Source organism: Pyrus communis, chromosome 6 (assembly GCF_041283825.1).
Source record: "Pyrus communis isolate YQ-2024b chromosome 6, ASM4128382v1, whole genome shotgun sequence".
Lineage (NCBI taxonomy): Eukaryota > Viridiplantae > Streptophyta > Magnoliopsida > Rosales > Rosaceae > Pyrus > Pyrus communis.
In genome coordinates this window covers 10,329,704-10,356,043 of record NC_142570.1, presented here as the reverse complement: position 1 = coordinate 10,356,043, position 26,340 = coordinate 10,329,704, and the positions used below count along the sequence as shown (strand labels likewise).

General features: G+C 37.0%; 2 protein-coding genes across 2 annotated transcripts; one reads left to right on the top strand and one right to left on the bottom strand.

Moving 5' to 3' along the window:
• Positions 1–4,785: 4,785 nt before the first annotated feature.
• Positions 4,786–7,077, bottom strand: LOC137710067 (CCT motif family protein). Its single transcript, XM_068449022.2, has 4 exons — positions 6,236–7,077; positions 5,962–6,117; positions 5,719–5,850; positions 4,786–5,192 (listed from the first exon to the last, which is right to left on the bottom strand). The coding sequence occupies exons 1-4, from the start codon at positions 6,815–6,817 to the stop codon at positions 5,073–5,075; spliced, it is 990 nt and encodes a 329-aa protein (XP_068305123.2). The 5' UTR covers positions 6,818–7,077; the 3' UTR covers positions 4,786–5,072.
• Positions 7,078–22,473: 15,396 nt separating this feature from the next.
• LOC137710068 (uncharacterized) lies at positions 22,474–25,172 on the top strand. Its single transcript, XM_068449023.2, has 6 exons — positions 22,474–22,523; positions 22,621–22,702; positions 24,325–24,420; positions 24,541–24,665; positions 24,750–24,768; positions 24,890–25,172. Exons 1-6 carry the CDS (start codon positions 22,516–22,518, stop codon positions 25,025–25,027), a joined length of 468 nt encoding a protein of 155 aa, XP_068305124.2. The 5' UTR covers positions 22,474–22,515; the 3' UTR covers positions 25,028–25,172.
• Positions 25,173–26,340: the final 1,168 nt, after the last annotated feature.

Sequence of the window (26,340 nt, the reverse complement as noted above, 5' to 3'; positions counted from 1 at the left end):
CATGGTTTTCATGACAAAACGTCGGGTTTTCATGGGTGTATTGTTTTATGAAAACTTCGGGTTTCAAAGGCACTAAATTTGAAACTACAGGTTCAATTTAGTTTATGAACATTTAGTTCATAAAAGAGAGGTTCCTGTAAGAACACAGAATGCAATATACAACTAAGTGTAGTGGATTTGAGTTGCTTCAGGGACTTAAGTTTGAGTGCTTCGGGACTACGAAAGTAAGTCAACGATTCAAAGAGAAGAAATTAAATATTGAATCGTTAATGTCCAAAAGTGATCTTCAGGTCAATAATTTTGGATTCATTATCAGATTAATGGATTGCAAGTCACTTTTAATTAATTCAATAGATTGGGATCATTCGGGATCGATCGTAGAAGCAAAATAAAATTTGTCTAGACCCATTTATTATTTAATGTTGGCTGCAGGCCACACAAATAAATTAGGCCCAAATTTGGGCTTGGGTTGGCTGCATTGGGCATCCCAATGACTTGCAAAGCAAGCTGCATGCTTGCTGTGATATCATGGGCCGCGAGAAAGAAAAAAAAAATGCACAAGCAACAGGCTTGCTGCCGCAATACAAGCCAGGGAGCAAAAGTCCACCAACGACTGCTGCATGGAGGATCGACTATTGGTTCGAGTTAGGGATGCAGCTGCAGGCTGCAGAGATAAAAAAAAGGCAAGCCAAGTGTGGGCTGAGAACGAGCAAAGCCCAAAAACAAACTGGGTTTTGGGTGTAGAAGCAGTTCGGCTCCTTTGGTGGCTCGGCTCGCATGGCTCGTCAGCTTCTGGTCGTGGGTCAACGCATGGCTTAGGGTTTTAAAGCCCTTTGTCTCTATTTTTTTTTTCTTTCTTTCTTCGATTTCTATTATTTAGGGTTTTCAGAACCCCTAGAAATAATAAAATAATCATGCATATATTTTATTCTGATTCTTTGACTCACAAATTCCACATAGCATAATTGCGTATTGCATGAAACAAATATATATATATATATATATATATATATATATATATAGACAAAATATATGAAACATATACAATTTATATATCGGAAAGAAAATATAAATATAGAGGGGTTCATGCATTATGGGGATTGTTTTCATGCTTCAAGGTCGTTTCAAATATCTTACTTTATTTTAAGTGTACCTGATTGGCAGAAAACAATAAAAGCCTTTGAATTTGTAGAAGATCCTTCGCATAAAGCCGGAATTGCATTTTCAATGCGTTGTATCACGTTCAACACAGAAAAATCAAATTGAATCAATAGCATGTAGATCAATTCAAAACAATAAATTAATCATAAAAAGAATGATTAAAACGTAATGCTCTCCTAATTGAAAATCAAACTCTCTTTAGTGCAACGTCAAGAGCGTGCTGATAACGTGTTGTAGGCATAATTTACTGAACAATTATGGAGGCCAGAAAAAAAGATGTGTAATTGAGGTGTGTGTTATTCCACCCCATTGTGCCTTTATTTATAATAGTAGGATAGGTAAAAACCTTTCACTTTAGGATTACAACTCTTAATAGGTAATTTACTCCTAATAGGAATATAAGAGATATCCCTAGATATACTAGGATTTACACAATCACATTCCTAATCTAATAGGACTGCAACAGGAATTAATTAATAAATATAATCATTGCAAAAGGCTTGTTTAGGTCAATTAGTTAAAAGCATTTTTCTTGCGCTCGAGATCTTGAGTTCGAATTTTTCCTCCTCGGATACAGTTTAAGAAATATTAGACCCTCTCAAGAGTGAGACTCTTTGCCACTTCATCATTTTTTGCACAATGTGTTTTATACTATCGGCACATAAATTAATGAAACTGTAAAGTGTCAGATAATTCATAAAGAATCTCACTTTAAAAGAGTCTCCTTGACATTTCTCATTCTGTTCAAGGTTTAAATTGGAGAGAACGAAAAAAAGTTCTGAAAAAGTTTCAATTTGATCATAATTAAGCACATTATTATATAGAATTTAATATTTAAGCCGTATATAAGTTGTCAAACAAGATTCGACTAGGTACTAAGAGGTAAATTAATTATTAGAAGAATCCCATTTTACCATTAACTCAGTTCAACTTTATGTGCTATATTGACCATCTGAGGTGGCTACTAATGCTGCAATTTTATATCAACTTAATCGATTGCCCTACCGGCACAGAAAATTGAGTGTAAATAAGCACTGGGTACTGGTAGGGTTAAGAACATCATAGATTTATATAAAGGTATATTTCTTATTCCTTCGTGGATCAAGTGTCAAGTTGTGAATTGAATTATTGCCTAAGTTCGAACAAAGAAACCTATTGCTTGCAAACGTGCAGCCAAATTCATAGTCAAATAGGGTTTACAGAATGTCATTACTAAAAAGTCACTTTAATGAAAGCTTAGTTCTTAACAGCTGCTTAAGGCATATCTAAAGTACATGAATGAGAAGTCCACTATCTTTTAGTGAAGCAAGCTAAGTTTAATATATACAATTTTAATTCAAAGGGAACAGTTGCTTAATGTTGTAGAATTATCAGAGAGACGGGCTAAAGATCTACGTCCAACAACATCAATAGTCCCCAATTTGGTAATTACCACTTGCACAATCCGTCAGGTGTGAAGTTTTATCATAAAAAACTTCGGTATTAGTTGAAGTAGAATTAGAATATTTAAACTCTTATTTTCTCAAAAATATAGCTGAAGTGAAATATTTCATCATATCCATCAGTCTTTCATCCTTTGTAAAGCTGGACGAGTGTAAAAGATTGGCTAACCGTGGGTGATTAGCTAGATTGTTTGTGGTCAAACTGACCATAACAGCCACCGTTGTGGGTGGATCGGTTGGCCATTCATATTGGTGACTCTTTTTTCTAATGTTTAAAAATAAAGTGAATAATTTTTTATTATTTTTATAAAGAATCATAAGAGTATTCGCAGGGTTGAAAGATCAGTGCTATTCAATGGTATCTTGGTGTGTGCAATGACTTACTTCAGCGAAGATCACAAAATTTTGCTTTTGTGGCTACCAATGACTTACGACAACTCCTTCTAAAGTAAGACCAATTTGTCTTTTATTTTTGGGTCAAAAGTAAGGACAATTTGTTGGATAAGCAAGTGGAAAGCAATGGTATCTTGTTATTCCTTATTCTTCTTTGGAGTATGTGGAAAGAAAGGAATTCATTTTTGTGGCAAGGAAAGACACTCAAACCGACGAAACTAATTTGTCAGGCAATTAGTTGGATGAAAGAATTCCAACACTGGCATAGAAAAAATGAAAAATGCAACTGTAAAGTTTCTCAAAAATGAACGAAGCCAAGAGAAGGATGGTACAAGTGTAATTTTGATGTGGCTTGGGATGAAAATAGAAGTATTGGTGGCGTTGGGGTGGTGATTCGGAACAATAGGGGTGATTTTGTGGTGGCCTTGGCAAGGAGGTATGATGTTATTCCTTCCCCTCTGTTGGCTGAGACTATGGCAGCTAGGGATGCTGCTTGGTTGGTCAAGGAGAAGCAACTACTAGCCTTTGTTTTTGAAGGGAATGCGTTACTTGTGATGGTAGCTCTTCAACATGATCATCAATAAGATCACTCGCCATTTGGAAATATTCTAAATGATACTCGCTCGATGATTCAGGCATTGCCCCAATGGAAAGTTGGTTTTAGTTGTAGGGAGACAAATAAAATGGCGCACAGATTAGCACAAAGAGTCTAAGTTGTGATAATCCTATTTTTTGGTTTGAAGAACCTCCTGATGTAATTATGGATCTTCTCTTTGAGGATAGTAATTCCTAATTTGTTTGGTGCGGGACATTCTTTTTCCTTTCAATCGGGTTGAAATTCCCTGTAAGGTTTTATCGAATCCCACTGTATGCACCCTATACTTGTTGATTGTGCATATTTCTATCATTAATCAATATACTACATTTTCTTAAAAAAGAAAAAAAAAAGGAATATGACGGTTTTAAACAAATTTCTTTGTGAGGATAAAGAAAAAGGTAGAAAGAGAGAAAAAGATAGAAGGAGAGGGGGGGGGGGGGGGGGTGCGGCATCTATGCCATGCAACATATATGAATATATAGTGAAATCATTGGCCATGATCACTAGGAACTTTCTTTTTTAAACAAACAATATTATCTATGCTAAGGGGAAAGGGAATGTGCTTAGCCTCACAATGGGCTAGCAATAATGTGGTTCAAATTCGCCTTTGACGAGAATCAAACCTAAGACCCTAAGATCTCTCACTAGGAACTTTTGGTCATTTGGCTTACAATATTCATAAAATGTGTCCACCAACATTGTAATTAAACATGTCATTTGCTATTTAGAAAGTGACAACCACGTTCAATTATATAGCGTATTGATTTTAATACTCTTTCGCGACTGCATTATGTTGAATGAAGATATGCATTTGATATTTCTTTTGAAAACATCGTAACCATATTAATTATCATTGAAAGAGTTTAAATTCAAAATATAGTAGAAAAATTCAATCATACTGCCCCAATGATAACCAACACTATAGTGACCATCATCGCTTAAAGATAGTGAGCAAAGATGCACAATTTGTTGATTGTGAGGATTATAAGTAAAGGGTGTTGGTAAACACATTTTTTTATACCTCTTACACATCCTTCTTAATTTTCGACCGTCGGATCAAATAAATTGAAAAGAATTAATAGACATAAATGAGCAAAAAGTCAGTAAAAGGTAAAAATGAGTATGTAGATAACACCACCCATAAAAAAAAACATGCACGCATGTGAAGTGGAAACAACCATGACATTGACATTGACAGAAACATTAGATTATATTATTCATTACCACATATATACAAAGGAGTTAGAAATAATTCGAAAATATGAACACTATGAGCAACTGACTTCAACCACTACAACTACCCAACTGCAACAAAGGTGTTTTATTTCATTAAATTAAAAAGAAAAGCAAAAGAAACTCTTTGATTCTTCGTTTTCTTTATACGAAAAGGCTTTTTAGTCATGTTGTGGTCCAAACCTAAATATTCTAGAAAATCTCCTCCTAAAAAGCCTTTTGTTGTTTGCTTGACTTATCAGAACTCAAAATCCATAGTACTGAATCTGGGTAGCTCCAAAATTGTTCATAAACTGTCCTCCTCCTCCTCCTCCTCCTCTTACTGTTGCATTCATCTCTTCCTCTTCTACATTAAACCCTTCAACCTGCACCAAGTTAATCTCATTAACTCTTACGTTATCACAGTAACGGAGTTCTATACACAAAGTAATATTTTCTTATCAAACTATATTTGTCACACCATCGTGAACAATGAACATATATAAATCACACATTCATGCAAGAGTAACATAACCAAATGCGTCCAGATTCAGTCTCACAAACTATATTTTAAGGTAATTAATCAATATTATGTTACCATGTAAGTTTATGATTAATCACCTTAATAATTTATACAGTCACACTTTTAAACCCGTTGTAATGATATCGGTTAACAAGTATACAGAAGGTAAAATTGTCTTGCTAGACTGGTGTTGTCAGACAAATTTGTTCAATCCTATGAATTTGAACCAAATAAGTCTAGGTTCTCAGTCTGACAACATATACAGTACCACCGTTGTCTAACCTCTAATGGCTAAAAGAAAAAAAAGTTTTAACCGGTCAAACTTTTAGGTACTAGTTAACATAGTAAATTTAACAAACACAGAAATGTGAAAAGAAAATATATTTTACCCAGAGCTCATCTTCATCTTCTTCTCTATTAAATGAACATGCAGCTTTGAGAATCTCTTCAGTCTCGTCGTTGCGTGCAAATCTGCCACGTATGCGGGGCCGGTTGTCCGCAAGTGTTTTTCGACATGCATACTTTTCGCGTACAGAGTAACAAACAACCACATTAAGATTTAAACACACTAATAATCTAATTTAACACCTACAAATTAGTTGAATTATGTAATAAACATTATGTTTGATTACCTTAATTGTTTTGTTGAAGTTTCTCTGTGACCTTTTGGCTCTGTACTTTGAGATTCTCTCTTTCCTCTCTTCTGCACTGTACCTCCCCATTTTGAAGTTTGCAGCTACTTCCGCCGTCACTGAGCTCTCTCTGGGAGTACGATTTGTTCTAAAATTCTAACAAAAAAATCCGAAAAAAAGAAAAATAAGACAGGGGTTTTGATTATGGTTAAACATGGATTAAATTAAAATAAAAACAGAGCAAATCAATTAAAAATTTAGAGAGTCATCTGACTTGCAAATCACCAGTGCTGGAAACCCTTCTCATTTGACCAGCCAAAAAGCTGCTTTCCGGAGAGCTCAAGCTAAAAGCTTGGTTCTGAAAACTTGGTGACTCCATGAGAGAATCAAAGCTTGGCTTGAAGCAAAAATCAGGCTTGTTACTACTTCCGTCAAAGCAGTTGCTGCTGTAGCTCCTCTGCATAAACTTTAACACATTCTCTGCACCGCCATAGGTATGAGGCCCAAAAGCTTGATGGGGTTCAGTTTTGACCTCCAGAGCATCAAAAGGGGAGAAATTCGGCAACCCGATTGGCAAATTTGGAGAGTTTTGATCGATTTGGGGTAATTGGGTTTGCTGGTAAAGGCTTAAGGTTTCGAGCTGGTAACTTGGGGGAGAAGAAGAAAGGAGAGATGGGGAGTTTTGGTCAGCTGGGTTTTGCTGGGTTTGCTGGTCGGAGATTGCTTGGAGTTGGAGGAGGTCAATGTCCGAGAAGGGAGAGAATGGCTCGGAGAAGAATGGCAAGTCCACCATTTCTGGGGTGGTGGAGTGGCGGTAGAAGGAGTCGTCGACGACATAGAGATCGGAGGAGGACATTGTTTGGAGACCCCAAAAGAAAATTGAAAAGTTGAAAACTTAACAGGAAAGTTAGGGGAAGTTGGAAGAAGCAGAAGCAGAAGCGGTTGTGTTTTGCTTTGCTTCTTGTGTAATTTGGTTGTGAAACGGCCAAGGTGTAGTGACAAATTTGGGTTGTTTTATTAAAAGCCTTTGGGAGTTACTGAGCAAGGAGACAAACAAAAGCCAGTTCCCGTCTCTCTCACCTGTCTCTCTCTCCCTCTCTCTCTCAAAGTTGTTTTTCAAACATCACAGGAAGAGACCAGTCCACTTCTCTGCTATGCTATAAATAGGGCTAGATTTTGCACATTTGCCCCCGTTTTTTGTCATAATTAAAAGGGTTCACCATAAAAGTTTCTTTTTGTTAATTATCACCACACCTCTGACTTTCCAGGGTGATTTTTCAGTGTGATGGAAACACAGAGTGGTACATCATATGTCACCATATAAATATTGTGATATATGTGTTAAAAATTAATAACTTAAAAAATAAAATTTTCTATCATTTATATAAAAGCACGTAATGTACTATTCGTGTTCTGATCACAATAAAAAATTTCTCTTCTTCCCCACTTGGTTTGTCGGCCAAACCAGAATAAAAAATTAATTCATTGATGATAAATAATTGAAAAAAAAAATTAATTAATAAATTAATAATTTTTTATTTAATAATTAAAATTAATTAAAAAATCTTTCTCTCCCTCCCCATTCCATCCAAACCTGGAGATGGGTGGTTTTAGCAAACCCACTAATTCTCATGCACACCCACACGCTTCTTTATATTCACCTCCACCAACCCATATATCCAACGAGCTCCCTCTTTGTCTCCCTGGGTTTTTTCATCCGCCATTATCTAACACCACAAAGCTTAAAAGTTTGCAACTTTCTACCATTTTCTAGAGCTTCAAAGCTTGTGAGTAATTTACTGGGTGAAATTCAAATTCGAGTTTTAAATTTTGGGTGCATTTAGGAGTTATTTTTCTTGTTTTGCGGAGGGATTTTATTTTTATGGGATTTTTCAAGAACCAGAGCGAGCGAGCGAGCTCGAATGGTGGAAAACGGCTCTCTTCTCTCTCCCAGAGAAAAAACTCACTTCCTTTTTCTTCTCGAATTTGGCGTATTATGTTGGTGTTATTTTGGTGATGTATGATGTTTTATTGACTGAAATTACTGGATGGGTTAATTGGTATCTTGTGGGAAATTTTGTGAAGCAAGATTTCTATGCATTACACCTGTTTGAGGAAATGTCTAAGAGACCTTTGTATGAGAAGCATCCAATGGCAAAGTTTGTGTGGTCTGTAACTTGCAACACTGCTACAGTAGAATGGAACAATGCATGCCAAGAGGCACTGAACAATAAGGGAACTCTCTTCGATTTCATGCTGCCTAAGGCCTTGCACTTTTGACTACTCATGCAAATTCTGAGTTGCACATTGCCACTTCATGGCAGACGCTCAGGTCTTTTTGGAATGCATCAACCATTACAGACAATAAAAATGGGGTTCTTGTGGGAAAAGGATATCAAAGTTGCTCTATGGGGAGGCAATGCCACTTCTTTCATTTTTTCAGCTTTTGAGTCTTGGCTTGTGGTACAACACAATAAGAGGGGCTTCGAGCAACAATGGCTTTCATTGACATCTTCCTAGGCTACATCGAATGCTGTTGTGGCTAAGGCGAGGTCTCAGTGGTATTTCCCATATCAAAAAACTCAAGTGTCCATTTTAAAAGCTCAAGTGAAGTCAAGCTCTGTCTCACCAACCTGACATCAACAAGAAAATGAGGGTGATTCTCATTGACTGGCTTATTAAGGTCCAAACCTAATACCTAAAAAAAAGTAAAAAATGGGCCAAGATTTAGCCCGTAAAATGGTGTGGGCCCCACCAGTAAGAGTGAAGAAACTGATGTGAAGCCCAAATGCCCAAACCTACTCTCCGCATGCGCTAGGCCCAAAACCAACAGGACCTCACCCACGTGGGCATGTGCCCCGCCTGTCAAATGGCTGAGATAGCCTAACGGCTAGTTTTTAGGGGCATTTTGATATAGATGCCTCAAATTTGAATTTTTTAATCAAACATCTATAACTTTTAAACTTTTGATCAAACATTCTTCTACTAATTTTTAATTAAAAATTATGATTTTTATTGTATTTAATTAACCAACTAGTTCAGAAAATAATATCACAAATATTCTAAAATTACCAGAAACATCCTATCTTATCTCATCATAATTCATTCAAAATGAATTTTTCTTATTCAAATAATTTGTTGTTTTAAATTCTAAAAACACATAAACATCCTATTAACATACAATTATGAAATATAACATGCTCATTTATTAAATATAACGTACCAAACAGATATATTAAATATAATGTACCAATCACTTGGTACGTTATTGGTACGTTATATAAATTTAATTTGGGTACGTATTAGTATTTGCGAACCCGCTTAACTTCGGAGTTCCGATGGAACCCAAAACCAGTGAGTTCCCAAAAAGCCTCGTGCTAGGTAGAGATGAGAATATACATATAAGGCTTACAGGATCCACTCTCTTGGGTGATGTGGGATGTTACAATCCACCCCCTTAGGATCGGAACTTCGAAGTTAAGCAAGTTTGCAAAAGGCCTCGTGCTAGGTAGAGATGGGAATATACATATAAGGCTTACAGGATCCACTCCCCTGGGCGATGTGGGATGTTACAATCCACCCCTCTTAGGGGCCCGATGTCCTCGTTGGCACACATTCGGCCAGGGATTGGCTTTGATATCAAATTGTCACATCCCGAACTTAACTCCACCGTAGCACGATATTGTCCGCTTTGGACCCCTACCACACCATCACGGTTTTGTTTCTGGGAACTCACACGAGAACTTCCCAGTGGGTCACCTATCCTGGGATTGCCCTCGCGCGAACTCGCTTAACTTTGGAGTTCTAATGGAACCCGAAGCCAATGAGCTCTCAAAATGCCTCGTGCTAGGTAGAGATGAGAATATACATATAAGGCTTACATGATCCACTCCCTTGGGCGATGTGGGATGTTACAATTTGGTATTAGAGCCAATCCTTGGCCAAATGTGTGCCGACGAGGATGTCGAGCCTCTAAAGGGGGTGGATTGTAACATCCCACATCGCCCAGAGGAGTGGATCATGTAAGCCTTATATGTATATTCCCATCTTTACCTAGCACGAGGCCTTTTGGGAGCTTAGTGGTTTCGAGTTCCATTGGAACTCCGAAGTTAAGTGAGTTCGCGCGAAAGCAATCCGAGGATGGGTGACCCACTGAGAAGTTTTCGTGTGAGTTCCCAGAAAAAAAATCGTGAGGGTCTGGTAGGGGCCCAAAGTGGACAATATCGTGCTATGGTGGAGTCGAACCCGGGATGTGATGGGGCCTGGGGCGGGATGTGACATATGAGATTCCATAAAAATAGCAATAAATTAATGAATATTACTGAGTGCATTTTTTTACATAGAAATGGATTTAAAAGAATTTATAAAATACTTAAATTAAGAATATACCTGGAATATAAAGTTTAATTAAAGTGTTGATGCACAAAATCGGCAAGGACTTTGGTACAACAGAAAGTGTCAAGTTTGTGACCTTCGCTAGGTTGCTCTGGTCATCAGTGTGGATAAGAATGTAAATGAATAGAGACAGGGAAGCAAATAACACAAGATGTACGTGGTTCACCTAGATTGGCTACGTCCACGGAGTAGAAGAGTTCTCATTAGTTGTGAAGGGTTTACACAAATACATAGGTTCAAGCTCTCTTTTATTGAGTTCTAATGAATAGTTTAGTACAAATGACATTAGGGATTATTGTGGGAGAATGATCCCCTTTTATAGAAGAGAGTTTCTAGCTTTGTTTTGACATTGACACGTGTCGTGTTGTGATTAACCTCTGATATCGACACGTGTCGCGCTGTGATTGGCTTCTGATACCGACATGTGTCGTGTTGTGATTGGCCTCCTGGTTGGAGGAAAAGTCTTGTGGGTCCTTGACGGTATGCTGTTGATCGGTGCTTAGTAGTTTCGGGATTGGTCAAGTATGGTACAAACAAAAAGTAAAAGCACTTTAATCAAAAGTTGAAAAGTAACAGATGTTTAATTTAGAATCTAAAATGAGGCATCTAATTCTAATTTATCCTAGTTTTTATGATCCAACGGTCCACGTTCAAATTGTTTTATTTTTTAAATATTTAAATATTTATAGAATCCAACGACTGAGATCGAATATAATCAAATCTAATGGTAAAAAAAAGATCTAATAGCCCAAATTTAAATCCAACGGTTAAAATAATTAAAAAAATTATTTAACTCAAAATTTACCCAAATTTAGTGATTTTTCAATATTTATTGGAATCTAAATATTTTTTACGTTAAAATGTTCATAAAATTAAATTAGGATGGTGTGTGTATATATATATATTTAAAATTACTTAAAAGAAAAAATTAGCCTAAATTTATTCTTTAATAATCAGGGGCTAAAAAATTTAGGCCAGAAGGGTTGGTGTAGAAAAGCTACTTCTGGATTAAAACTTAAATTTTTTGAGCTAAAACTTTTAGGTTTTAGGCCATGGATTGAAGATGGTCTTAAGGGGGGAGTAATGATATGATTTGTAATTAGTGATTAGCTTAATCACTATCAAAAGTTTTAATCTTGGGATTATTAGGCTTATTCCTGTTTTAGTGAAGTTTGTTATAATTGGCCAGTTGGCATGATGAGTTGTAACTTGTATAAGTGCACTAACTCTTAGTATTGTAATTAGAACCGTTTTCACAGAAAGAAATACAAACACACAAATATATTGGAGCACTGCTCCCTTCTACTTCATCTTCTCCGTTTGCCATTACTATTGCTGCTTGCAGGTTGAATAGGGTCATGAGATTTGTGATCTTATCACTCCGAAAACCCCTTTTGGTCCGTATTAAACACCCCTAGAACCCCGGAAATCTGGGGAGGGAGTGAGGGTAAGGAGTGATGGAGGAGGACGGAGTGAAGGAGGAAACGATTAGAAATGGGAGAAGATGGCAATCTGGGGAGAAGAGAGACAGATTTATTTATTTTTTTTTCAATTAATAATTAATTTATTTTTTTCAATTAATTTAATTATAAAATAAAAATTAATAATTTATCAATAATGAGTTGATTTTGTATTCCAGTTGGCGAAGGAGTGAGCTCCGCTCCTGCCATGTCATCATTTAACAGTCAAATTGACAGAAAATTTAACAAAGGTCAGACATTGCAACGAATTCATATGTTGAGGTATGACATTGCAAAGTTTAAAATATCATGCATGATATTGTGGTTAGACCAATAGTTGAGGTAGTTTTGTGTATTTTACCCTTCTTTATTTGTTAGACTTTGATTAGGATAGATTGACAAAGCTAAATTGTTTAGTACTTGTTGAGGATGTGGAGTGTTATCTCATGCTAAAAATTAATAAACTTTTTGAGGGCGTGTAATATTGGCCACTCTTTTTTTACCAATTGGATTTAAAGTAAAACCTTAACTTTCTTGAATATGTTAGAGTCTCAATGACCATGCTAGCTCCACTTCACCTGACATTTGTTGTTTACATGTTTTACTTAGTGTTGCCACACATCAGGGTGTGTGAGGACGTGGAGTTGTTCCACATATAATCAAGGGCGCAACCAAGATAACAAAGTAACTTTGGTTGGGCTGTTAGGTTAAAGTTTTGATTACTAGTGATATTCTATACTAACCTACATTAATGAGAAGGAGTTTGAATAGGGAATTTAGTGGACTGTTAGGATAAAGTTTCCAACTACGGTGGGGTTAAAAATGGGTAGGTCCACATGAAAAGAATTAAGGATAAAAAATTAGGGAGGGTATAACCAATTTATGCTCTCCACGTTGTATCGTCTCTTTAACGCACAATTCATTGGACCAGTTGAGAAGTACATTAATTCCAAAATACAATCCTCAATGAATTGTTTTAAGAATGCAACATGCTCATGATTGTGTGAGTTATCCAAGGTCATCAAGAAGCGGTTACAACATAAAGTCACCACTTCTAATTAGGAAATTATTGTTAGAACGCTCAGTATAATGACAATAAAAGTTAATAGATAAAATATTTATATAAAGGTAAGAGACAAACAAATACACATGCGTGTAACTTTCTAGGTCTTAAACACTAGCAAAGTTTTGAAAGATTAAGCATAAAAATGTTTTAGTGATTAACACTATACTAGTGGTAACATTTAGTTCATGAAACTTTATTCTAGGTTTTTGAGGTGAGTAGTTAAGCTAGATAAAATTCTACTCAAGAAAACTACATTAGTAAAATTTAGAGATAAAAGACGCGATCACACCAACTCATGTGCACCGGATTCCATTAGAATTTAGAAGTTAAACGAATTTAGACGAGAATAGTATTAGAATGATTGACCTCCTCTTTGTCAAAAAAAAAAAAAAAAGGACCGATCAAGTGCGACTCGCTCTAAATCAGAATTCGACAAGCTGATAGTCGTTGCATAACAAGTTTCAAAGTCGATGTCCCACAAGCTTTCAGCGTCGCAAAATTTCCTAAGCAGTGCAACATCTCGTTATGCCAAAGCTTACCCGACAGATTAACGTAGGCCGAAGACACATATTTCATGGGGCTCGTTGAGTGGGTTGTAGTATGGATGCGTGCAAGAATTCACAAAGCCCATGGAGAAAATTGATGTGATGAAGGTTTTGGGCTTCTTGGGGGGGTTGCAGGGGGGGGCGTGGCACCTGTACAAGCCCATCCTTTTGAGTTCATCAACACACAGGTAGGCAAGAGAGCGATTTGCTACCACGTCCCTTCGACAACCCTTACATGTAAGAATTAGACAATCTGAGTTTGATACTTACAATACTATTATTACACTAGTGTAAGTTCAATATATTGATATTAGACTCATGAGTTTAATATATTGACGCCACACTCAAATTTTTCGGCCCTCTAAATACTTACAATACTATTGCTACACTAGTGTGAGTTCAATATATTGATATCAGACTCATGAGTTTAATATATTGACACCACACTCAAATTTTTCGGCCTTCTATAAGGTCTTTCATAGTGGGTTGGAAAAAGTGTGATGCTAATACGTTGATCTCATATACGAATCACACTTTTACAATGCCCCAGAAAATTTGAGTGTGATACCAATTTATTGAACTTATGAGTTTAATATATTAAGCTCATGAGTTCAATATTTTTAATTCGTGAATATAGTACCGATATATTGAACTCAACTAATGTAGCAGTAGTATTATAGAAATCAAATTTAGGATGCCTGATTCCTGTATATAGGTATCACACTCACCTAAACCATTATAGAAGGTTTAAGAGTGTGATTCCTATATGAGTTCAAGAGAAATGCTAAAAACACTCTCAAAGTGGGACTCTCCACAGACTCTTTTTCACATTACAGTTTAACATCAATTTTTGTGCCAACACTATAAAACATTGTGCTAAAAGTATAAGATAGCAGAAAGTCCAGGAGAGTCTCCTTAGCATTTCTCATGAGATCAATATATTAATATCACACTCAATTTTTTTGAACTACCATGGAAGTAGACCTAGCATTCGTGTTGTTTTTGTGTCATATCAAATATCTTAACGTGTCATGTCGTAACACCCGTTAAAATGAACGGGTAATATGACCAGACTCGAAATTGACCTGTTAGTATTAACGGATAATATGACCCGACCAGTTACCAAGTCCTTTTAGGCCTTTCATGTAGACTTGATAATTTTTTGTTGGGTTGGGTCATATTACCCGTTATAACGAGTCGAGTTATGATTAAGTCATATTACTCTTTAATTTTAACATGTATTATACAATACAATCGATTAAGATATCGAGTATAAACGAAAAACAGAACATGAATGCCAGGTACTCAAAACAAACATAAAAACACAACGTATTCCAGCAGGCCGGACAAAAAGAAAAGGCGTTGAGAGCATGTCATCAACCAATCAAGTAATCCAATCCACCTGGAACTAAATCATCGGATTCATCGAAATTTCAAAAACTGGAAATTTCCACGTCATTAAATTCCACGCGGTTGACCATTTAATTATTATTTTTTTATTAATAAATAATAATATTTTAATTATTCGTGTAATCTTCTTACTTGGCTTATTACTTTTCTTTTGTCCTCGTCCATTTGATTTCTTAAAACGGAATAAAACTATAAAACTCTGCCGGAAGACTCTAAATTTCACAATTTTTCCAATTTTCCATTGGCTCTTCGCTTCTTCTACTTCTCCGATTTTCTGAGTGAGGTGTGTTCGGACGACTAGCAGAAGCAGCAGCCATGCCGTCGCAGGAGTACATGGACAAGTTGCAGGCTCGCCAGAACTACCGGAATTTCTGGCACTCCGACCTCATGGGCACAATTCAGGCCGACACTCCCTGTAAATTTCTCTCTCTCTCTCTCTCTCTCTCTCTCTCTCTAAATTCGATCGATTTAGTATGTGATATGGTACTGTAAATGTTTGTTGTTGCAGATTGCTGCTTTGCGGCGTTCTGGTGAGCTTTGCTTGTTTCATTGCTACTTCGCATTGTTTATTTTTTTACTGGATTTCTCATTGTAATGTGAGAATATTATTTTCTTGTATCAATTTTTGAATAATGTTTATTTGGTGCTAACAGGGAATACTTATAGACTATTAGCTAACTAGTTTTATTTATTTGTTTCCGTATAGATTTCGTTTACTTGTCAAAAAAGAAAGAAATTTAAGAACAAAACCATCAGAGTGTAGTATAGTGGTGGCAGTAAAGCCGAAAATTGCAGAACCAGATCATAAATTATCCATACTATAGCCACTTAATACTACGGTTTAGTGGTATTCTTGTTTACTTGTAAGTGAGAGGTCTTAAATCCGATTCTTGCCAAAGACAAATTTGAACCATTATTGCTAGCTCATTATGAGGCTTCCATACTCTAATACTAGTTAATCATTATACGTATAGTGTGGCTCGAGTTCTTTTGCACGGGATAAAGGCTAATGAACAAGACTAGTATAAGTAGCAACCCCCTAATAAATTGAACTGAAAATATGACTTTAGTCCTTAAAAAAAACACTAACTAATTTTTTTTTTTAAATCCACATAAGCGAATTCATTAATTTAATATTACTTTACACCTTTTAAAATTTTCACGTGCCTAAAATACCCCTATTACATATTTAGTGTACACAATTAATTGTAGGGAGAGAGTTATTTAAAAATTCATTGCATATTAATTTTAAAAAAGGCTTTGAATTGTCATAAAACTAGAATTTGATTCAGTTTTTTTCCCCTGCTCTTGAATACTTTTGACTTTATCCGTTTTTTATTAATATATTAGAACACTGTCTGTCATTATCTACATACACATTCATTTACCTACAACAATTGTACCATAGTGTAATTTTTTTTTTGACAAAAACTCGATATTTTATTGAAATCAAATGCACTACATCAACTCCTAGCTGAGGAGGTCCTGAATGAGATCAGGTGGGTCCTCTAACCGTACACATTCATTGCCAATAGAAATGACAAACTTAGCTAATCTATGGGCAACCTCATTACATGTTCTTAGCATGTGCACAAAATGGATCGGGAAAAACAACTCCACCACTTGGCTGACATCTTTTGCTAGCAAACCAAACTTGGACAAATCTCGAGAATAGTTATTGATAGCACCAATAACGAGAGTGGAATCACTCACCATAATAACCTGTCTAACCTACAACATCCCCGCTAGCCGAAGGCCCTCCAAAACTACCTCAAACCCCACATGAAGAGTAGACCCAATACCCTCATTCCTCCATGCTCCCACTGCTAAAAACTTCCCCATCCAATCCCTTAACATAATTCCCACCCCCCCAGAAAAATGCTCCAGCTGTATGGCCCCATCAACATTGATTTTGCCCCGCCAATCAGAGGGGGTCATCCATTTGAGTCGAGGAACCGGCTTTGGCACACTCTGCACTTCATGGGCTACCAAAAATGCCTGATACCAACATACGACCTTCTATACTACCTCTATAGGTTGTCCACGATGCCCATCCCATACCAAAGAGTTACATACCTGCCACAAGCCCCAAAAAACCATGCAAACAAGATCACACTTAGCTATTTGATTCTCAACTACTGAAAGGAGCCACTCACGCATCAACACTCCCGGTTCTGACAAGATACTAACTCGTAACGGAGACCCCAACCACATAGCCTTCGCAAACACACATTCCCAGAGCACATGCCCATCCATTTCAAGATTCCTTGAACACGCCCCACACTCTATATCAAGGTGCACCCCCTTCCTTGCAAGATTAAATTTAGTTAGAATAATGTCCTTACTAACTTTCCACATAAAATTTTTTACCTTAGGGGGAATCTTAGCCCTCCATATTGACTTCTAGGGAGGTGAAAAAGCATTGCTCCCTTCCTACGTAGACACACCAACCGAGATAGATTGCACCAACTCCCTAGCCACTATTAACAGTATACTCACCCCGATAATTATAGGGCCAAACTAACCGATCTGACGGTAAACAAAAAATGATTAGCATAATATTAATTAAACCCACCTCCTCATCCGAAAACAAAGCATGTAACATAACCAATTTCCATGAGCAAGACTCTGTATCAATTAGCTCTTGGACACGTATATCTTCCTGATCAGTAGCAGCAATAAAAAGGACTTTGAAAGTATGAGGTCTTGGTAACCATCTATCCTTCTATACCTTAATAGACGCACCATTCCCAACAACCCATCTGAAGCCACGAATGTTTCCGCTCCTTTAAAATACTAGACCAGCAATATGAACAACTTTTCGGAACAGTTTCCTCCCAAAAGGATATGATGGGAAAATAACGAGCCTTGAATAGTTATGCCGCCAAAGAATCAAGTTGCTGGAAAATACGCCACCCTTGCTTAGCCAAAACCGCTAAGTTAAATGCAAATAAGTCCTGAAAGCCCATACCTCCTCCTTTTTCGGTTTGCAAAGCTTTTCCCAAGACCACCAATGTATTTTCCTCGTATTCGGATCACTGCCCCCACCAGAATCGAGCCATCAACTTGTGAAGATCATCACAAAAAGTCCTAGGAAGTAAGAAAAAATTCATAGCATAAGCTGGAAGGGCCTAAGCAGCCACTTTAATAAGAAGTTCACTCCTCACACTACTTAAGCATTTTCCTTTCCACCCATATAGCCTATTTAGAACCCGTTCTTTGATGTAGGAGAATGTTTGTTTCTTATTTTTCTCCACAAAGGTAGGAAGCCCTAAGTAGCGTTCATGTTGCTCCACCATTTAGACACCAAGAAACCCGACCACAGAAGTCTGCTCTATCGAACCAACATTTTCATTGAAAGCAACACTACTATTCGAAAAATTTACCACTTACCCCGACTCTTTAGAGTATACTTCCAATATGTGTTGAATAACCGCACACTCATCAAGACTAGCTTTCTTGAATAGAAAACTATCATCAACAAAGAGTAAGTGATGAATATTCAGAGCACCTTCATAAATATGAATACAACTAAGAGCCCTACACTGCTTATTTTAGGCAATAAGTGCCAAAAGACCCTTCACACATAGTAGGAAAAGATACGGCGAGATCGGGCCACCTTGCAGAGTCCACGAGATGGTAGAACATAGCCTTTAGGCTCCCCATTAATTAGGAAAGAATAGGACCGATAACACATAAGCCATAATCACTTTGATCCATTCCCTAGCAAACCCTAACCTAACCATCATAGCTTCCAGGAATTTCTATTCAACACGGTCGTATGCTTTGCTAAGGTCCAATTTCAAAGCCAAATACCCTTATCGACCATGTCATTTGTTATGGAGAAAATGCCCAATCTCCGCAGCCACTAACGAATAATCGGAGATCAATCTGCCAGGGACAAATGCACTCTGATGTGGAGAGATAATAGTAAGCGAAATCTCTTTAAGACGATTAGCTAACACTTTAGCCCTAATCTTATACATTACATTGCATAAACTAATTGGCCTTAGTTGGGTCATATCCTGAGGTTTGTTAACTTTTGGAACAAACGGCTTGGCGTCAAGAAAGACCGAACAACCTCCACCACATCAGCAAAACCCCTTGGGATCGAAAAATCTTCCTAAAATAATCCACCACTACATGCTCGATACCATCAGCAGACTTTTGCCAAATCTTAGCCTCATCCCGCAACCATTTAATGGTATTCTTCCTTCCCCGATTCGAAGCACGTTGATGAAATAATTTTGTATTCTGATCCCCCTCATTTAACCATTGTGTTCAAGACTGCTGCCACCAAAATGTCTATTCTCTACTCAACAGTGAATCCAAAGTACCCATTAATTTCCCCTTACACACCTTCAACTCTATCGATGGTGGATGCTCAAGCAAGACACCCAACTTCTCTCGAACATTTGCAATTTCCAATCTCGTCGAACTAAACACATTGTGCTGCCACTCCAACAACGCCACTTGCGTGTCATGAATCTTCTCACAAACTTGGAATAACGGCATTCTTGCACTCGGAAAAGCCTAAGCACTCTGAATGACATTCTCACAACCTTCCGATTGTAACCACATTTCCTTAAACCAAAATCTCTTTCCCTTCTTAGCCCGCACCACCGAAGAACTCCGAATCTCCACCAACACCAATAAATGATCAGACTTGGCTGGGTTCAAGTGACACACCCTAGACAAGGGGAACCAAGCCAACCATGAATTAATGGCCAACGCACGGTCCAATCTGCACCTCACCTCATCCTCCCTATTATCGGTCCATGTAAAATCACATCCAACATAACCTATGTCAACCAACTGACAGTTTTGGATCGTAGCTCGAAACCCATCAATCTGACTATCCCTTCTCACATTGCCACCAAGTTGCTTCTGCACGCTTAGAATTTCATTTAAATTCCTGAGACAAAGCCAAGGTAAAGACCTTTGTTGCCCAAGAGAAGACAACAAAGACCATGATAAATACCGATTCGCCGTCGTTGGATGACCATAGAACCTAGTCAACCGCCACCAATGCTCAATCCTGACCTCCTTGCACACCATGTCTATATGATTCAGCGATGACGACTGAACCTCCAACTCCACATCATCAGCCCATAACAAACATAAACCACCATACCTATCATTGCTTGGGACGACAAAACCATTTGTAAAACCCATGATCCTAATTTTTGCCTCCATAACCTTCACATTATACTTGGTTTCACACAAAAAACCAAACGAGGACGTTGACGTTGGATGATTTCCAACAAAGCTTGAACTGTACGAGAATCCCCAAGTCTTCGGTAGTTCCAACTTAACGCATTCATTGTGAACGGATGAGGTGCTCATCGGTACTCCCCACCAATAGACTAGAGCGTAACTTCTTATACCCAAATGAAGCCCCATCTCTAGCTTGGTGCTTCTCTGATCGTACTCTTTTCTCCCCTACCTGCCCGTCTCAACTTGACTCCAAGTTGGCAGGCAAAATTGAGTTACGAGACGATCGCCTAGTCCCCGATGAACTAAAGCATAACTTCTTGTACTCAGATAAAACCCTATCTCTAGCTTGGTGATTCTCTGATTGTACTCTTTTCTCCCCTACCTGCCCGTCACAACCTAACTCTAAGTTGGCAGGCAAACTTGGGTTATGAGATGATCGCCCGTCCTCTAAGGAGATTGCAACCCCATCAACTTGGGAGATCGGAAAACGCAATCTTCTTCTAGTATTTGTACACCGGAAGCTTTTCCTCCCATCTCCTTGACATCTTTTTCTTTCTTCACCTGATCTCGAAAGCTGTTCGTGGGATGCACCATAGATAAATGGGTTTCGGCCAAAAAAATTGGACCCTAGTGGAGACATGGGCCCACAAACCAAATTAGGTGTCACATCCCTAATAGGAAACAAACTACCCAATAATAACCTTGGCCCACCACCTAAGCCTAAAGCCCCATCCCCACTCAAAGTCCCCCCACCAGTTACCTCACACTCCCCCATCACCACATCACGCGACTCCCCACCAAAATTACTAATTGAATTTGCACATAACAGAGTCACTCGCGCCGAAGTTGTCGTTGTCTCCTGATTCCTTTCCCCAAGAGATACCAATGAGTCCTTCCTAATATCCTCCCTTACCAAAATTGGTGTAGAAAGGTCAACTTCCAAATCTGACCCGCTAACCGTCCCCTCACCCACAACCTCCGGCCCCCAACTGTTTCTTCCTCTTCCGCCAACTTGAATTCTGGCACTTGCACTCGCCATTCACCACCCGCTCCCTCCCTCCCTCCCTCCCTCCTACCTTGCCCTCTACCATAGGTGTAATATAATATCTCTTTGTTACAATGGTGCAAAATATTGCATATACTAACAACAAAATGTTCCTAACATATGTACTCATACATGGAAAGTAATTTACCTATATTAAGAAGAAACGTAGTTTGATGCATAATATTAAAAATATTATGTTACACCCATGTATATACAATAATAAAACATGCCTAATATATCTAACAATACATGGAAAATAATTTACCTACAAGTCAGAGAAATGTTATTTGGTTGGGTGTAGTATAATGTTTTTTTAGTAATTGGAACAAATTAAATACAACTAGGTGTAGTATAATTTTTTATATAATTTAGAAAAAATTAATTTACCTACCTACTATTTGAAATGTTCATTTCCAATGATGCAAAAATTAAATACAACTAGGTGTAGTATAATTTTTTATATAATTTAGAAAAATCAATTTACCCACCTACTATTTGAAATGTTCATTTCCAATGATGCAAAATGTTCATTACCAACCTACAAATTAATTTCCAATAATTTACCCGCAACAATTATACCATGGGTATAATGTAATATCTTTCTTTACAATGATACAAAATATTGTATATACCAACAAAACGTGCCTAACATATGTACTAGTACTCGGAAAATAATTTACCTATAACAAAAGAAATGTAGTTTGATGCATAATATTAACAATATTATGTAACACTCATGTTTATACATCAACAAAACGTCATGGAAAATTATTTATCTACAAGTTAGAGGAATGTTATTTGATTCAAAATATATAATATAGGTGTAGTATTTTTTTTTTTTTTTGAAATTTTTTTAATAATTGGAACAAATTAATTTACCTACAAGTTATAGGAATGTAATTTGATTCAAAAAATATAAATATAGGTGTGGTATTTTTTCTTTTAATAATTGGAACAAACTAATATACCTACCAATAAATATGGATACAATTATTGCAAAATATATCACCAAAAAAACGTAAATTTCTGGTACGACATGGATACAATTAACGCAAATAGTTTATACATTTTATTTCACTTTTTCTACTAATTTGGATTTGGCATAAATTTAGGAATTTGCGAAACGAACTATAAAGTATGAGTGGCATGAGTGTAAATAAATTGTATTAATAGGTCAATAGTGTTTCAATGTGGTTGCGGATCTTAAATTTGGGCTTATATTGGATCTTTGAAAAAAGATGGATTTTTATTTAAAAATAATGAGTTGTAAAGGCCAAAATCTAAATCACCCATGGTTTTGACCATTCGATTAAGCATGAGTTTTTTCTCCCATTGTGGTGATATTAATTTACTTTGTTTTGATGTAGTGCGCCATGTGCATCATACTTGCTCCGGAAACGAGCACTTTATAATGACATGTCAAGGTGGTTTATACTTTTGATTTTGCTTGAACCCTAATATGAACTGTGTGACCCTCCTTTGATATGAATACAGTGATAATGGCGCTTTTGTTTATCGTAGATATGTATGCTGTGCTGGTTATATGCCCTGTAGCGGAAGGTGTGGGGAAAGTAAATGTCCTGAATTCTGCCTGGCAACTGAGGTATATATAAAATGAATGTAATTTTATGATTTATTCAAATCCTTGGTTTAACATCTAAATCCTTTGTGTCATAATATTTGTCCTTTTTTCTGGTAGATTTTACCACATTCTTGGTTTTTTCTTGCTATCTTAGCTTCATGCCTTTTGTATAGAAAGGACAGATTGATAGCTAATTATGTATGAGTTGAGTATTTCTGAAAGTCCTAAAATCCTGATAGGAGACCGGCCGATAGAAAACAGTGACGATCCCGATGTCGTCCAACGAATTGATTAGCTAAATTTATGCATCTGAAAATGGTTAGATTTAATTTGGTTGCATCCCATGCAGCTAAAAATGCTTAAAGTTCAGCTGTATGGGATAGCACTAGGTGAGTTTGCCTATCGTTAATGTGAGCTTTTAGACAGAAAAAGTATTATTAATCAGAAGAAGTATAGAGAAAAAGAAGAGTTAAGGTTTTTTTTTAAGGGAGTTTTAACGAAAAACCGCGGTACTGTTTACTTTAACGAAAAACAATATTTTTAACTAAAAAATCAATCCTGGTACTATTCACTTTACCCTTTATTTTGTTCACTTTAACTTTTGGGAATTCATAGGCAGAGAGAAGAATGAGGAAGAGAAAAGAGAGTTAGCACAGAAGGAGATATCAACAGAACCAAACCAAGCCTTGAACAACACTTTTGTTTTGTTTAATTCGTCCAAGTTCTAACTTTTAGATGAGATTTCTTATTTATAAGATTCAAATAGAATCCCTACTGACCCTTAGAAATACTATAGAAGACTCTTAACTAGTAGAAGCTCTTAAAAAAAAAATAAAAAAACATAAAGTTTTTAAAATCACACCTATATTTGCTCTTAATAACATCATGAACTCTTAAGTGACCTCTAAAAATAGACTGAATCCAAATTTTATTCAACGATAATGTAAATTGACGGATATTTTTTGTATTTTTTATTGCCAAGGGCGTTTCACTTTGGACTGACTGAAGTCTTCCAATGTGTTTAATATTTGGCTTTTAGAAAACCTTGGTTGTTTTCCTAAGCAAACTGGTATTCCATCATCTGATAGATTCTCTTGCCACATGTGGTTTGGCTAATTAAGCTCCTCCGAAACATAGAATCATAGAATATAATAAGAATTAGTGCAAAAAAGAAACATAACAAGTTGCTCAAATTTGGTTCTTTCGCCTCTTGGTGCCTGTCTTCTAATGGCGTGATCAGAATCTGGTTCATTTGTTCAATGCTGTACAAACAAACCAATCCATACGTTATCTGAATTTCATTGGTCATGAATATCATGACTTTGTTCAAATGTGGCTATAGTGCAGTTCAATTATGCCCAATAAAGTAGGGCTTTCAGTTCATGGAGTTTTCCATAAGCAATCAATTATATGGAAAGAGTAATTGAAGCCTTGAAGGTCAAATTTGCTTTAGGGATTGAATTTTAGTGTACAGACTGCAATGGACTTGTTTAGGTGTTTTATTCTTTCTTTCATTTGTGTACGCAAACAATCTTATTTAGGGTCAATTACACGGTTGCCATTATTTTATTACCTTAAGTTGGAGCTGCACAGAGCTTCTCTTCCCGTAGTTTCTAATTTTCATCCTATGCTTGACGTTCCAGGTTTTCCTGTGCTTTGGGAATTCAGTGGCCTCAACCCGCCATCTGTTGCAAGATGAATTCAATATACAGACAACGCAGTGTGATAATTGCATCATTGTAATCTCTCCTGCAACACAATATTCTGGTTTATAAATCTTTGTAGCGGAGCTCCATTGTGCTTTCTAATTTATAGTAATATGCTATTCAGCTGTTAATTACATTTCTCCTTGTTAACAGGGTTTCATGCTCTTCCTAAAACAAATTGCGTGTATCTTTTCCATAGTTGCGATGATTGTTGGAAATCAAGAAATCTCACGGGCATCTCATTTGTTGAGTTGTCTGTCTGACATGGTGTACTGCACGTAAGTTCCTTTCTTTTTCCCATTGAACATTCTCAACCAACGTTGATTGGAAGTTACTAATTTTGCATTTGCTTTTTTCTGCAGGGTCTGTGCATGTATGCAGGTAACCAAATGGTTTTTTTTTTTTTTCCTCGTAATTCAATTTTAAAATTCCGAAATGTGAAACTAGAACGAAAATCAGGTGATCATCATCGTCAGCTGACTTCTGACTTGGGATTTTGCAGACACAGCATAAGATTGAAATGGACAAACGAGATGGCCAGTTTGGACCGCAACCTATGGCAGTGCCTCAGTTTTTGCAGATGTCTCGCATTGATCAGCGAGTTCCACCCTCAGTTGGATATCCACGATCTGGCCGTTAAGTCTAGCTGATTTTTAAGATATTTATGCATCCAATCTATGGCGGGCGTTTTATTGTGTTGTGTTACATGTTGGTTTGCAAGTATTGTCACTTTGAAGTTCCAACTTGTGTGTCTACTTAGATATACTTGCACGAGGGTTGACTGATATATCAGTTATTCATTTATATGTGCTTTGCTTTTTATTATTTAAAATTTAAAACTCGCTCACCCTGAAATACAAATGCGAGCTTCTCGTCCATCTTTCATTTACTTCTTTCTTACTCATGGTTGTTTGTGTGGATTTGTTTAAATTTGTGAAATCATCTCTCACACTTATCACGTGTTTACCTATTTGTAATTGGAATCAAATCAAGGAGTTTGAATCCAATTACGAGTATTCAAGTGTTTACTAATTAATCAAAAGTAAAATAAAACTAAAAAAAATGGTTTTCCTAAACCATTATCTTTTCTTTTTTGGGTCTTCGTTACATATTTATAGAAGAGGTGTTTGCACACCTGCGCACTTGGGTTGTGTGCATAATCCAGGTGGATGTGTATTGAAAACGTATCCCTACTATATTGATATTATAGCTCGGACTGTACTGACTATTTCTGTCGGATAGGATAAATAGCCACCGGATAGTACTGACTAAATTAGTCGGGTGTTTGGTGCAGTATCGGACTAGTGACCGTATTATTTATACTGTATTTAGTATTATACTAGATAGGAGGAATCAAACTTAAAAAAAAATTTAAAAAAAAAAGTGAAATCATTTTTTTGTTCCCAGATCTCTCTGCACCCCCCCAAACACCCTCCCTCTCTCCCTTCTTCTTCCCCGATTGCTGAAGAATCCCAAATAATTGTTCCCTAGCTCTCTCCGCCACACCCCCCAAACTCCCTCCCTTTCTCTCCCATATTCTTCTTCCCCGACTAAATAATCCGGGCGTTTTGGTTGGTTTTATTAAGCGGGTGTATACCGTATTATCCTATCCGACCGGTTAAATTAATCCGGCGCTTATTTAGTACGAGTGAACGCCAAACACCCGAGTCCGTATAACTAATCCTATCCGACCCTTTATCCGATCTGCCAAACAGGGCCTATTATTATTATATTGTCAATAAAATGGAATACATCATAAATACAGGTCATGTGCAAACCGTAGATGTGCATGGGAGCATTTATGAGTCATAGAAAATCGAAATATGTAGAGCATAAATCCACAAGCAAGCAAATCATTCCTCAATCCGCCCCACCCCGACACTGTTATTGTTGCCTATACTGTAATTTAAGGCTTACAATGGGTGATTTAAATTGTGGCATGTGAATTTTTTT